This window comes from Melopsittacus undulatus, chromosome 4, assembly GCF_012275295.1.
Source record: "Melopsittacus undulatus isolate bMelUnd1 chromosome 4, bMelUnd1.mat.Z, whole genome shotgun sequence".
NCBI classification, from domain to species: domain Eukaryota; kingdom Metazoa; phylum Chordata; class Aves; order Psittaciformes; family Psittaculidae; genus Melopsittacus; species Melopsittacus undulatus.
In genome coordinates, this window is record NC_047530.1 from 15,277,982 (window position 1) to 15,291,426 (window position 13,445).

The 13,445-nt window shown below is 45.9% G+C and overlaps 1 protein-coding gene across 2 annotated transcripts in view; it reads left to right on the forward strand.

Annotated features, from left to right (window-relative positions):
* The window catches only part of FERMT2 (FERM domain containing kindlin 2), a 54,375-nt gene that overhangs the window by 33,953 nt on the left and 6,977 nt on the right, over positions 1 to 13,445 (forward strand). For both annotated transcript variants that reach the window (XM_034061916.1, XM_034061917.1), the window contains exons 5-10: positions 4,285 to 4,510; positions 4,657 to 4,759; positions 5,082 to 5,189; positions 6,813 to 6,947; positions 9,093 to 9,142; positions 12,680 to 12,804. In XM_034061916.1, coding sequence (XP_033917807.1) covers positions 4,285 to 4,510; positions 4,657 to 4,759; positions 5,082 to 5,189; positions 6,813 to 6,947; positions 9,093 to 9,142; positions 12,680 to 12,804 — 747 coding nt within the window. The remainder of the gene's footprint in view (positions 1 to 4,284; positions 4,511 to 4,656; positions 4,760 to 5,081; positions 5,190 to 6,812; positions 6,948 to 9,092; positions 9,143 to 12,679; positions 12,805 to 13,445) is intronic.

Here is a 13,445-nt window from a genome sequence, read left to right on the forward strand (position 1 = left end):
GAGGTTTGCAAGCAGAGGGTTTTTTCAGCTCTGCCCCACAGGTGCTGGAGGTCTGGTGTCTGAAGGCAAATGGCAGGAGCAAAAACCATTAAGTTGGTCAAGTGGGAGCAGTTCAGCCCAAATGGACTTGCAGAGAAAGCCACAGTGATGCACAGTGCCAGGCGGGAGAGATGTGTCTGGCTGCCAAAGATCTTGGTTTTAAATGCAGCGATGAAGGGGAAACAGGGCTGCAATAATTAAAAAAATAAATAAAGAAAATAAATATCTTGGAATTCAGTAAACTTGTATTAATTTATCTTAAATTAACTGAAGTAAAAGTGAAGGTCATGCAGTGTGGTCAGTGCCACTGGTGGCTCTGGGCTTGCAAGCAGAAAGGCATGAGTGAAAGTGATGGTGCCCTGGAGCTGCTGAGCCACAGGCCCCAGAGCAAGCCATCAGCACAGGTTTGTGGCAAGGGAAAAATAATCCTCCTTTTGCTCTGGTCTTCTTCTTTCTTCTCTCAGATACTTAAAAATACTGCTGGGCTGGTCCTCTCCCACTGCTGGCTCAGGGATTTTTCCCTGCATCAGGCAAGGCTCCAGCCAATTTTCATTTTCATTTGGCATTTGCATCTTAAAAGTCCATAATTAGTCGTTCCAAAAGTCAATGTTGGCAGAGAGCATCTCCATTAGATTAATAGGAAATACTTGGCCTGCTTTGGGGGGAAATGCATATAAAAGATAGGGTTTTATTTTAATTCATTATTGGTCTCTCAGAAAGTCATTTTCAACTGTCTTGATGGTTTTGCTTTCCTTGTGAATTAAATTATTTTTGCTGTAGGGTTAATTACTGCAGCTACCTGCCATATTGAGGTGCCAGTAGTTAAAAGGCATGGTTTTAATCTGAATAAATTGTTTCTCGCTTTGTTCCAACATTAATTTGCATGCGGAATTCTTCTGTAAAATGAGTTTTATTTCAAGATCTGCTGTTTCAGTGCCTGTAGGTGTAAACAGGCATGTTTTGTCACTGAGCATCCCCTATCTGGCAATGAAACCATTTAAATCACTGCAAGCAAAGCTGTCAATAAACCCACAGTAAATGTTGCCCAACACTTTCCATTAGAAGACCTGTATTCACTTGTTTACAAGTTAGCCAAACTTAGAGCTATTTCAACTGGAACTTCCCATGACATTGTCTGCCTTGGGCACATTTTTTTAAGAGAAGCTTATTTTGAGATATTTCAGATGTTTGGAGAAGGTGATGAGGAGAACATCCGAGGAGAAGTTTTGCTGCTCTGGGGCAGACACTTGATTGGAGTAGTGTGGGAAGATGTCCATGGGCAAATCTGCCCAATCTGGGGCAAGAAGTGGGCTTTTCTTTTGTTGGTCCAGTTTGTGCTCAGCCCCGTCTACTTGAGCCACAGGAAGGTTGAGGCAGGCACACTGTGAGGGTGGATGGAGAAGAGGCAAGAACATCTTTCAGGATGCAATTTATGGGTGGTGAATGGTGGGTTATTGGTGGTTCTTGTTGGACTGCTCCACTCTGGTGTTCGTGGGGAGAGCAAGTTTCTGCTGCTTTTGTAATCATAGAATCACAGAATATTTCATAGACTCATAGAATCATAGAATAGTTAAGATTGGAAAGGACCTGAAGATCATCCAGTTCCAACCCCCCTGCCATGGGCAGGGACACCTCACACTAAACCATATCACCCAAGGCTTCATCCAACCTGGTCTTGAACACTACCAGGGATGGAGCATTCACTACCTCCCTGGGCAACCCATTCCAGTACCTCACCACCTTAACAGCAAAGAATTTCTTCCTTATATCCAGTCTAAACCTCTGCTGTTTAAATTTCAACCCGTTACCCCTTGTCCTGTCACTACAGTCCCTAATGAGTAATCCATTCCTAGCACCCCTACAGCCCCCCTTCAGATACTGGAAGGCTGCTATGAGGTCTCCCCGCAGCCTTCTCTTCTCCAGGCTGAACAGCCCCAACTTTCTCAGCCTGTCTTCATACAGGAGGTGCTCCATTCCCCTGATCATCCTCGTGGCCCTCCTCTGGACTTGTTCCAACAGTTCCATGTCCTTTTTATGTTGAGGACACCAGAACTGCACACAATACTCCAGGTGAGGTCTCCCGAGAGCAGAGTAGAGGGGCAGGATCACCTCCTTTGACCTGCTGGTCACGCTCCTTTTGATGCAGCCCAGGATACAGTTGGCTTTCTGGGCTGTGAGTGCACACTGCAGCTGGCTCATGTTCATTTTCTCATCGACCAACACCCCCAAGTCCTTCTCCGCAGGACTACCATGAATTTCCTTTTTGCCCAGCCTGTAGCTTTGCCTGGGATTCATCCGACCCAGGTGTAGGACCTTGCAGCTTGGAAGGGACTGGAAGGATCACTGAGTCCAACTCCCAAAGTATAAGTATCTGGTATTAGTACCTGGCAAGTCACCCTGGCCTTCTCCTTACAAGTGTGAAGCTTGAAAGTAGATACCTTCATCCCTTGACCATTGCTCCTGCTTTTTTTGCTCTTGCCTGATTTGCTGGGTGTGTCTTGATGGCAGGTACCCACAGTGCTTACTGGTCCCCCACATTGTTAATCCAGGTTGGGATGCCAGCAAAACTAGCAGGAGCATTAAAAGCTTCCTGGTGGTTTTCTTGTTTGATGCAATGGACAGCTTTCACTTACATTTTCCATCCTGTCAGACAATTCAGAATCATGTTTCTATGTTAAGTTTCCTTTCAAAGATGTTGTCTGTTATCGGTGTGATGCTACTGATGTAACCTGTTCTTTTTGTTCCTTGAGATACCCATCACAAAAACATGAGAGTTTGGAAAGGTTTTTCTATTGTTTTGGTCTTAGACTTTTCCAGATGTCTAGCTTAACTTTCTGACATTCCTTCTGCACTTAGGAAGGAGGGATGGTTTGGAGTGAGGAGCTGGATGATGGCCCAGTGTGGTGGTTCAGGTCAGCAGTAGGAGGTGGCACAGAAAACCTTGCTTGTGACATCTCAACCATGCCACACACCACCTTAAACACCCTTAATAGTGCTCGTAGAGGCAGAATTTGGGTGCATCGTATTGCACATCTGGGTAGGCTTCTGACTTACGAAGAACACAGCTCTTTCCCAAAAAGCCAGTTTATTATTGGTCCTTCTAAGTACTGAAGCTCAGGTTTATGCCCAGCAAGCAAATGACGCTGAGTGCATTGCCCAGTGTACATATGTAGTGGAATTACTGACATTAGGATACGGTCATTGAACCTCCCTAATATTGAAAATCTGAGTTTTATATTCTTACCATAAAAATCAGTGAGATGAATGGGGACTATTTAGCTCTCAGCTATTCTGGAGTATGAGATACCAAGCTGGTCCACTTTCTTCTCTTCAAGTGTGTAATTTTAAAAGGGGGGTATTTTGTCTGCTTTGAGTCTGTACAAGCTGTAAAGCTTTAAAAGGCTGGAAGTAATGTGTGCTTCGGCATCAGTTTGGCACCACATTGCACCACTTGCTCAGCATATTAATACCAAATTTGTTTGGGCATCTCAGCAAGCTTTTCCGTCCATGAAATGCTGCATTTCCGTGCCTGGCTGTTTCTTGTATCAGGAATAGAATAATGTGGAGTCACTTGGGTTGCTTTGCCTGCCAAGTCCACCAGTGCTGCTGCAGACACTCCATTTGGATGGTTAAACCTCACCTGTGCTTTCTGCCCTCTTCTGAAAATGGCTATTTTCACCTTCTGTCCGTCCCTACTCTCCCAGTGACTTTCTCTCGCCTTCTCACTTCCCTCCTTTCTTTCCCTCTCCATAGGCACTGATATTCTTTACATCGGCCCCGTCAAAGGTGAGCTCCACCTCAGTGGAGGACTTTTGCGCTCTGCCTCTGGTCTCTTTGGCTGCGCCCTTAGTTTATTTTCCTGCTCCTCTAAAACTTTTGACTTCCAAAATCTTTAAGAAACAGGTAATACCGGTAAGTTGGGGGCCCTTTGTGTCCCAGGTGCCATAGAATTGCAGGGGGCAGGAGTTCCTGGTGTGGGAGACCTGCGCCTTTTCCCATGGATTTGGGCTGGAATGAGTTTTCCATCAGTTTTTCTCTTGGAGGAGAGCTGAGAGAGAGGGACAGCTTTTCATGGGAAAACAAGCAGCACAGTGTTTTCCCATTGCGGGAAAAAAAAAGAGAAATGATAAAAAAGGGAAGGTTTTTCATCCACTGGCTTCAGTTCTGTGTCTGAGTTGGCTTGGCTGGGAGCAGGCAGGGCTTGGCCCTAAGCTAACTCCCAGCTTTTATTCCTCTTACTGGTAGGAAACATATATTCAAGCCCAGGACTGTATAGCAAAACGATGACGCCGACATACGACGCTCACGACGGCAGTCCCCTGTCACCGACTTCAGCCTGGTTTGGTGACAGCGCCTTGTCAGAGGGGAACCCGGGCATCCTGGCCGTGAGCCAGCCCGTCACCTCCCCAGAGTCCTTAGCAAAAATGTACAAGCCACAGGCGTTGCTAGATAAAGCCAAAACCAACCAAGGGTGAGTTAAGGATTTGGTTTTCTGCTCTTTTCTTTTCTCTTTTTGTTTTTTTTCAATACGCAGTTTTAAATTGTGTTCTTGAAAGCATCACTCTGACTTCACCAGAGCTCTTCGTGTGTGTGTTACTCCATGTTGACAATTTACAGATGGCTGGATTCATCCCGATCACTTATGGAGCAGGAGGTGAAAGAAAATGAGGCTTTGCTGCTCCGGTTCAAGTACTACAGCTTTTTTGACCTGAATCCAAAGGTACAGAGCTATTTATTTTACTCGCATCTTACAGGCAAAGGCTTTGAGCAAAGGGTGCCTGTATCCCTACATTTGGTATTGGTAAATCCTCCACTACTTTGAAAATTAATTATGCAGGCAGCAAGCACAATTTGCATGCTCCCAAGTACCAGTTTGCTAATGATTAGGTATTGCTAGAGATGCTTAAGGCCATTCTGCTTTGGTGGCAGAGGCTTTTCAGTCTTAGATTGAGGCATTGCATTGAAATGAAAGATTAAGTGGTTTGTCTTGAGCTAGGATAATGTGTTTTACAACCAGTCTGTGTTTTTGTGCTGTGCTGCAGTACGACGCGATCAGGATCAACCAGCTGTATGAGCAGTCCAAATGGGCTATTCTGCTGGAGGAGATTGAGTGCACAGAAGAAGAAATGATGATGTTTGCAGCACTGCAGGTAGGAGACAGCCTGGGACGCTTGCAGTTTTGGTTAAACTTGCTTTTGTAGCTTTGCAGATGTCTCTATTAATGAATATTGATTAACACAATAAGTGAAACCTCCTGTAACTGGTGCTCTAAGCCCCACCTTATGCTCTAAGCACCTCTGATGGAGCCTGCCCTTCTCATGCTGGTAGAAGTCAGATCGTTTCCTGTCTCCTGATACTCACTTGAACTTCTTAGGCAATTTAAATATTTGCTGCTGCTTACTTCTCATGAAAAGGAATTTGGCCTTCTTTTAACTAAACGTGTTCCTGTCTATCTTAACTTTAAGGTCTGCCCTTCTTAACAAACCCCAGTAAGTACACTAGGTTACTGAACTGTGCATTCTGGCACGCTGCCCCCCCCAGCAGCTGGTGATAATCTGTGGGTTTCCCAGAACTATTTATTTATCTGTTTTATAAAATACTCAGCATCACTTGGCATAAACACTACACCTGCTATTGACTTCTGTAAGACGGATGGCAAGCCCTTTACTATGTGTGGTCTGGCACGCCTCGTCACTGTAGGATGTAGAAATAGCTCCGTCAAGAGCAGGGCTCTCTGCTCCTAGGGCCCCTCCAGGGAAAAAAAAAAAGAGTGAAAACAAGTACAAAGACTCAGATTAGCTCCCTGAACAGTGCAGAGTGGGCTGGGCATGGGCCTTCCTGTAAGATTTTGTGGATGTTTCGGTTTTCTGGGGAAAAAAACAGATGCAATACATCTTCCCAAACTGGGTGGTATGGCTGATAGGCCAGAGAGTCAGGCTGCTCCCCAGAGGGACCTTGGCAGGCTGGAGAAATGGGCCAACATGAACCTCATGAAGTTCAAGAAGGGGATGTGCAGAGTCCTACCCCTGGGGGGAACAACCTCAGGCACCAGTATGTTCTGGGGACTATCCAGCTGGGAAGCGGCTTGGCAGAAAAGGACCTGTGGGTGCTCGTGGACACCAAGTTTGAGTATCAGCCAGCAGTGTGTCCTTGGGGCAAAGATGGTGAACGGTATCCCAGACTGTGTTGGGCAAAGCATTGATAGCAGGTCAAGGGAGGTGATCCTTCCCCTCAGCACTGGTGAAGCCAGACTTAGAGTTCTGGGTCCAGTTCTGGGCTCCTTAGTGCAAGAGAGATATGGACATACTGGAGAGAGTCCAGTGAAGGGCCACAAGGATTATAAAGGTCCTGGTGCATCTCTCATATGAGGAAAGATTGAGAGAGCTGAGACTGTCTCCATCCTTGGAGATACTCAGAAGCCAACTGGACATGGTGTTGGACAGTAGCTGTAGGTGGGGGTAGGACCAGATGACCTCCAGAGCCCCTTCCAACCTCAGCTAGTCTGTGATGCTGTGAAAAGAGTAGCTGTGCTCTGCAGAGTACAGAGCAGTCCTTCAGGGTTTGTACCAACTCCTTGGACTAAAAACAGCCAAGCTGGTTGTTCCTGACACGACTGCACTCAGTCTCAGCACTTGCTGGCCTCTGTTTATGCAGAGGGTACAGCTCCATTTTTCCACTCTGATTCCCAAGCATGATGGCTGTGTTGTGATGAGCCCATAGCATCCAGCAGATTGCAGGAGCATCCCAGTGAAATGTTGTGCCTTGCCTTTCAGTATCACATCAATAAGCTGTCTATTATGTCCTCTGAAAACCACCTGAACAACAGTGACAAGGATGTGGATGAGGTGGATGCTGCGCTCTTGGATCTGGAAATTACTTTGGAGGGTGGCAAAACGTCAACGATCCTGGTAAGGGTTGCAGGACCTGGTGGCAAATGGCTTGTGTGTCCTGTCACCTCGCACAAGCAGGAACAATCATTCCAAGCTGGGAATTCTTCCAGGGATCCTTCCTTTTTTATTTTCTTCCTCTCCTTTTTTTTTTTTTTTAGTACTTCTGCTCTTACAGCATGAGGAAGTTGCCCACAGCCCAGTGAAGCAACACAGAACACAGACCCCAATAATATTTTCCTTAAAATGGTATTTTTGTTAAGTATCCCGGGGTAGTTCTGGTAGGAGGAGACTCTGGGCAGTGTCCAACGTGGGGCCAGCACCAAACTGGAGCTCTGCTCTGAGCCCAGGGCAGCATAAAAACCTCTTTGATCACGTGCATGTACTGAACCAAAGGCTTCATTTAAGCTGTAAAACTGCCTTCTATTTTTTGGGTGTTAACAGTTAATTTAGCAGGGAGAGCTCAGCCTGTCCTGTGCCCAGCTCTGCATTGCTGCAAAAGTCAAGTGCAGTGTTGCTTTTTTCATGCTGGGAGCATAAGACCAAATGGTGTTGGAGAAATCTTGGAGGAGCGAAGGTCTTACTGACACCCCCATGCACTAAGTCACTTTCCTTAGTAAAATAATGGAAAACTGAATTAAAATTAATTTGGTTTCTGTTCTCACTACCGACTTCCCAAAATACTGATTCTTCACACTGAGGTTTCTCTTCCACTGTTTCTAATTCATGGCAAAGTTTTACGGCACCTAAAACAGCTGCCGTGATTTTCAAAAATAACTTAGACGCTTATAAAGCCCTATTTTTATGGGACTGGATTTGGGCCTGGAGTGGGCTATGACTGTTTCAGAGGATTTTTCGCCTTCTTTCTGATACAGTCTTTTGACACTGGTTTTCCACCTTTAAAAATGTAAAGCTGAAGAATTAAACTGCAGAGAAAGGACTGAGTCCAGTCAGACTTGGCCCAGGACAGCTTTTCCAGGCATTTTGTGCATTTATGTCGTCTCTGAGTTTCATTTTAAGTCCTTTCAGACCCTAAAATCCCTGAAACTTTCCAGTCTTACACTTCATATAATTTCTTAAAGTGTTCATGAAGGATCTTTTTGAAGTTAACATCCATACTTAGCCTGCTTTACTAGCATTAATAACAGCAGAGTTTACAATATTAACCAGTCGCCGCAGGGACAGCAGTGCTCCTTTGGTGCAACAGAAAGAATGCCAAGATTTTATCGCCAAGAGATCCTTTCTAATTTCTTTGCAAAACCAGATTTGAAGCACAGTGCTTAGGAACAGTCCCTGCCAGAGAGGAGGGAAGATGACAATGATTCATCAGAACTCTCCATCCCTTTCCGTAGGGGTTGCTAGCAGTAGCCATTTCCAGATGCACTCGAGTAATTGAATACGGATAATGGGCAATTACTGGATTGTTTGTTTAGATTCTGCATTTTTTTCCCTGTGGTATCTATAAACAGCATTGCTCACTGCAGACGGAAAGTAAACTGGCTTGCTACTGGAAGCTGTTGGAGCGGTCTTTGATTTCTCTGTCCTTCAAGAACCCTTTAGTTTGAGCTTGTGGGAATTGCAATCGTTTTTTTTTTTCTCATGTATATTTTTTCTCATGCATATAATCAATATTTATATATAACATAAACATAACATAAATAACATTTAAATAACATATTTAAATATAAATAACACCAATTCAATATTTAAAAAGCTGGGAGCAGAAAACCTTTCTAGACTATCAGAAAACCCTTCCCTAATCTTCCATGGAGGTGCAGAGCAGCATCTTTTCCTTTTGTTTGGAGCATAAGGAAATAACTAAGGGAAGAGAAAAACCCCTATGCGAACATGAGCCGGTGTGACCGCCAGTGACCTCGCGGGTGGGAATTGGCTCCAGCAGCAGCAGGAATTCCTCAAAGGAAAATAAAACCTTGTCCTCTGGTTTGCAGACAGCACTTCTGTGCCATGCATTTTTCTCTGCTTGCTTCTCCCATGAAGTGGATGAGGCTTTCTCAGGAGCATTTTCATGAGCCCTGAGCCCTGAGCCCTGCTGTTGTCCAGTGAAGCCCCCGGCTTCCTCCCCTGTGCAGCATCCTTTCTGTTGCACACCAAGCACCCCGGCCCCACTCTGGCATGCGGGTGAATGGGGTAATCTTTTCTTTCCAGGGTGACATCACTTCCATCCCCGAGCTCGCCGACTACATTAAAGTCTTCAAGTAAGTACTGATGGGAAGAGGTGCTTGTGAAACTGGTAATGTCTGTGAATAATTAATGTTCTATCGCCTAATATCCTTTTTTAAATTTATCTCCTGGCCTTAAAATCTTGCTGCACACCACTACGTTATTCTCCTGTGAAAAGCCACCAGGCAATTGCTGTGTAATACCACAGCCCAGTATCTGTGCTCTCTTACTGTTAAAACATTTTACTTTATCCTGTAGCACAGTCACACACTATTGAAATACTTGATACTGAACTTGATCAGTTCTGAAATACAAAACAAAGGGTGTTTTCCCACTGTTGCCACCCCAGCAGGTACACATCCCTCCAGGAAAGCTTGCTGCATCCCATAGCCAGGAGTGCATGCTGGGATATTTCTGTCACATACTTAGTGCCCTGGGGATAATCAAGCCATCCTAGAATGAGGAGTGGAACACAGAAAACTTACTCCTCCTCCTGGTTTGCAAGAAGCTGGATGAATTTCAGTGAGCTGAGATCCCAGTCAGTCTGCCCTCTCCTTGCCAAGAGGAGCAGGTTAAGCTGCTTCTGCTCTGCTCCTCTTCCAGCTCACTCAGGGTTTAGTTTGGGGTGTTTATATTTTGCTTTGACTCTGACAGTGGTACGTGGAAACTCGGAACGTCTGGACTCGGAGTAACGTTTTGGCAGCCACAACCGTCTCTTGCAGTTTATTGCCTGCTGCGGCGAGGGTTACAGTGAACGTTCTGGAAACTGGAAATACGGATGAGATTCCACAGCATAGCTATAGGATAGAGAAGAAAAGCTGTAGCCAGCAAAATAGTTCTGGAAGAAGCCTTTATTTTATTAATTGTTTGGCTCTGGAGACAGAACTTAGCACTTCTGTTCTGAAAAGCTCTTTCTCCCTCTCTGAAGGTGAATTAATAAGGTCTCTGTGTCCATCAGGGCTTATGGACTGTCTTAACTGAGGCAAAGTTTCAGGGCTGCAGCCTGTGCCCTGCATCTGAGTGGCTTCCCCCCCCCCATCTTGAATAAACAAACAAAAAATCCCTGTGCTATTTCCCTCAGTGTGCTTGTTTGCAATAAAATGAGGCATGACTTGGGGAGCTAATTGCAAATTGGAGTGCCAGTTGGTGGGACAGGAGATGAAGCAGCAAGAAGCTGTTGGTTCCTCACCTGATGCAAGCCCCAAGTCCTGGGCTGCGATTTGAGGCTGTCCTGCCATGGCGGGGAGGCACAGAATTGCTATTTGTTCCTAAAAATGTTGGCCAGGTAGTATTTTAATGCCAGAAGCCCAACATAAATTACATGACATTAGGAGATGGTCCAGCTTTGGACGTGCCTCTTGTCACACTTCAGCTGGAGAGGAGCTGCAGTATGTCCCTGGTATGCCTTACGTAGAATTCCTACATGTATGTCCCTATAAATGCCTGGTGTTGCTGCAGTTTTGGGATGTTCCTTTCTCCCCTGCCATCCATGTTACTGCCCGTGCTAGCCAAAGGATGTATTAAAGCATCTTTAGTGAAGCATGAAAATGAAAGATGGAAAGACCTGCATGTGTAGGATGGCTTGGCTCAAGGTTGGTTAATTCTGTAGTGAGAGGCAGCTTTCAAAAGAAATTGCAGTTGTAAAGTTTGTATAGGACAGGGCTATGTGTGTCAGGGCTTTAGCAGGAGGAAAACCAGCAAAGGCAGAAGGAGGCAGCAGATGCTTCAAGTTCAGATGTCCATTAGTGATGTGGGGGCAGCGAGGCTCATTCAAACACTGTGTTTCTCCCACACCATAGAATGATAGAATCATAGACTAGTTAGGGTTGGAAAGAACCTCAAGATCATCTAGTTCCAACCCCCCTGCCATGGGCAGGGACACCTCACACTAAACCTTATCACCCAAGGCTTCATCCAACCTGGCCTTGAACACTGCCAGGGATGGAGCATTCACAACCTCCCTGGGCAACCCATTCCAGTGCCTCACCACCCTCACAGTAAAGAATTTCTTCCTTATCTCCAGTCTAAACCTCCCCTTTTTAAATTTCAACCCATTACCCCTTGTCCTGTCACTACAGTCCCTAATGAATAATCCATTCCTAGCACCCCTACAGCCCTCCTTCAGATACTGGAAGGCTGCTATGAGGTCTCCATGCAGCCTTCTCTTCTCCAGGCTGAACAGCCCCAACTTTCTCAGCCTGTCTTCATATGGGAGGTGCTCCAGTCCCCTGATCATCCTCGTGGCCCTCCTCTGGACTTGTTCCAACAGTTCCATGTCCTTTTTATGTTGAGGACACCAGAACTGCACACAATACTCCAGGTGAGGTCTCCCGAGAGCAGAGTAGAGGGGCAGGATCACCTCCTTTGACCTGCTGGTCACACTTCTTTTGATGCAGCCCAGGATACAGTTGGCTTTCTGGGCTGTGAGTGCACACTGCAGCTGGCTCATGTTCATTTTCTCATTGACCAACACCCCCAAGTCCTTCTCCACAGGACTACCATGAATTTCCTTATTGCCCAACCTGTAGCTGTGCCTGGGATTCATCCGACCCAGGTGTAGGACCTTGCACTTGGCATGGTTAAACTTCATGAGGCTGGCATCAGCCCACCTCACAAGCGTGTCAAGGTCCCTCTGGATGGCATTCCTTCCCTCCAGCGTATCAACCGAACCACACAGCTTGGTGTCATCGGCAAACTTGCTGAGGGCACACTCAATCCCAGTTTCCTTCTGATTCACACACCCTGAGCAGCCTCCAGCATGGTTTTGCTTGGAAATGAAAATGCAGAGGGTTGTCACAAGCCCTCAAGGACAAGCAGTTGGGGCCATCATACATCTGATTCTTACAGATGAGGGTTCAGCAGCTGTTTCTGGGATGGAGATGTGAGAAGTGCACTGCAGGAAGAGGCTGCGAACACAGCCTGTGAATAAGGTTTAGAAATTAACTGGGACTAAGAAATTGAGAAACTCGCAGCTCTGGAAAGGTCCTGAGCTCATGGTGGGATGAGCAGCTCAGGGTACCACCATGCCAGGTGGTCTCTTTGCTCCAGGCTTGCAGCCCCATCAGTTCTTACACAGAGTCAAGTGAAATCCATGTTTCCCATAGAAAAGAACTGAACCTTTTCTGATGTAAAGTGGAGTATTTAAAAAGAAAACAACAAGTGTACTCATGCATATACTTCTACTTTCAGTACTGTCAGTGACAGATCTGTTAGAAGTACCACTTCCTTTCAGAGCTTGAGCAAAGTGGCTCCAGTTTAATGTGGTGGGTGAAGAGGCATAATTCACAGCAGTTTGTAGATGGGTCTATTTTTGTAATACAGTTGTCCAGCTCCCCTGACCTTGCCCCAAATTAGTGTGACCTCTATGCGATCGAAGAATCCAAACTTGCAGTTATAGCTCAGTTTCTTAACTCACCATTGTAGTGAAGGGATGGTGAGTGGTGGCTGAGCTCACAGACAGGGACAGTCCCAGACTGCTGACACCAGATTTTCAAGGGTGAAATGAGTTTCCTGGTGAAGCGCTTGGTTTAGGAGCTTAAACTAAATTTAATGTCCCTCAACTTGCCTGGTAGGCCCAAGAAGCTGACGTTGAAAGGATACAAGCCATATTGGTGCACCTTCAAAGATACCTCTATCTCCTGCTATAAAAGCAAAGAGGAATCCAATGGGACTCCTGCACACCAGATGAACCTGAGAGGTAAGAGAAGTATAAATGCTGTTGTATTTTATTGTACTAATAGGCTGGTCCTCTTGCATCTTCTTTTCCCACTGGTTTATCTTCTTGGAATGCCATCCTAGGGTTGGGTAAATACGTTTAAAGGAATGAGGGTGGCTGGGTTTGGTAGCATAGCATATGTTTAGACTTCTAGAAAGTGAGTACATGGTACTTGTGACCCCAGCCCACCAGCTCCTGAGGAGCATGGGGAGACAACTTGCAGTTCTCCTTTTTGTCATGGCTGTCCAAAGAAATTGGACTAACTCCCAAGCACAGAATAAGCCTGAGCTGGAGAGAACAGACCATTCCCTTCCTCTGCTGCCTTTAACTTTCATTCCACCTCTCCCTGGTGCTGGTTATGACCAGCCTCAGTCTATCACTCCCTGCACGCTTTGCACATGAGTTTTTAAATTCCTACAGCTGTTGGTTTTTCCTATGTCAAGTGAAACATTCCTGCTCCGGCAGCCTCCGAACTGCAGAGAGCTCATTATCTGCTGTGATGGCACTTTTAGAAGATCTTGGAGGCAGAGTTGAAGCAGTGCCTGGGCTAACTTGGCTGGTTCAGTTCATCACCCCCCACTGTTTGTAAAACTGCTTGTAGTTCTCTACAGACACCAAAAGTG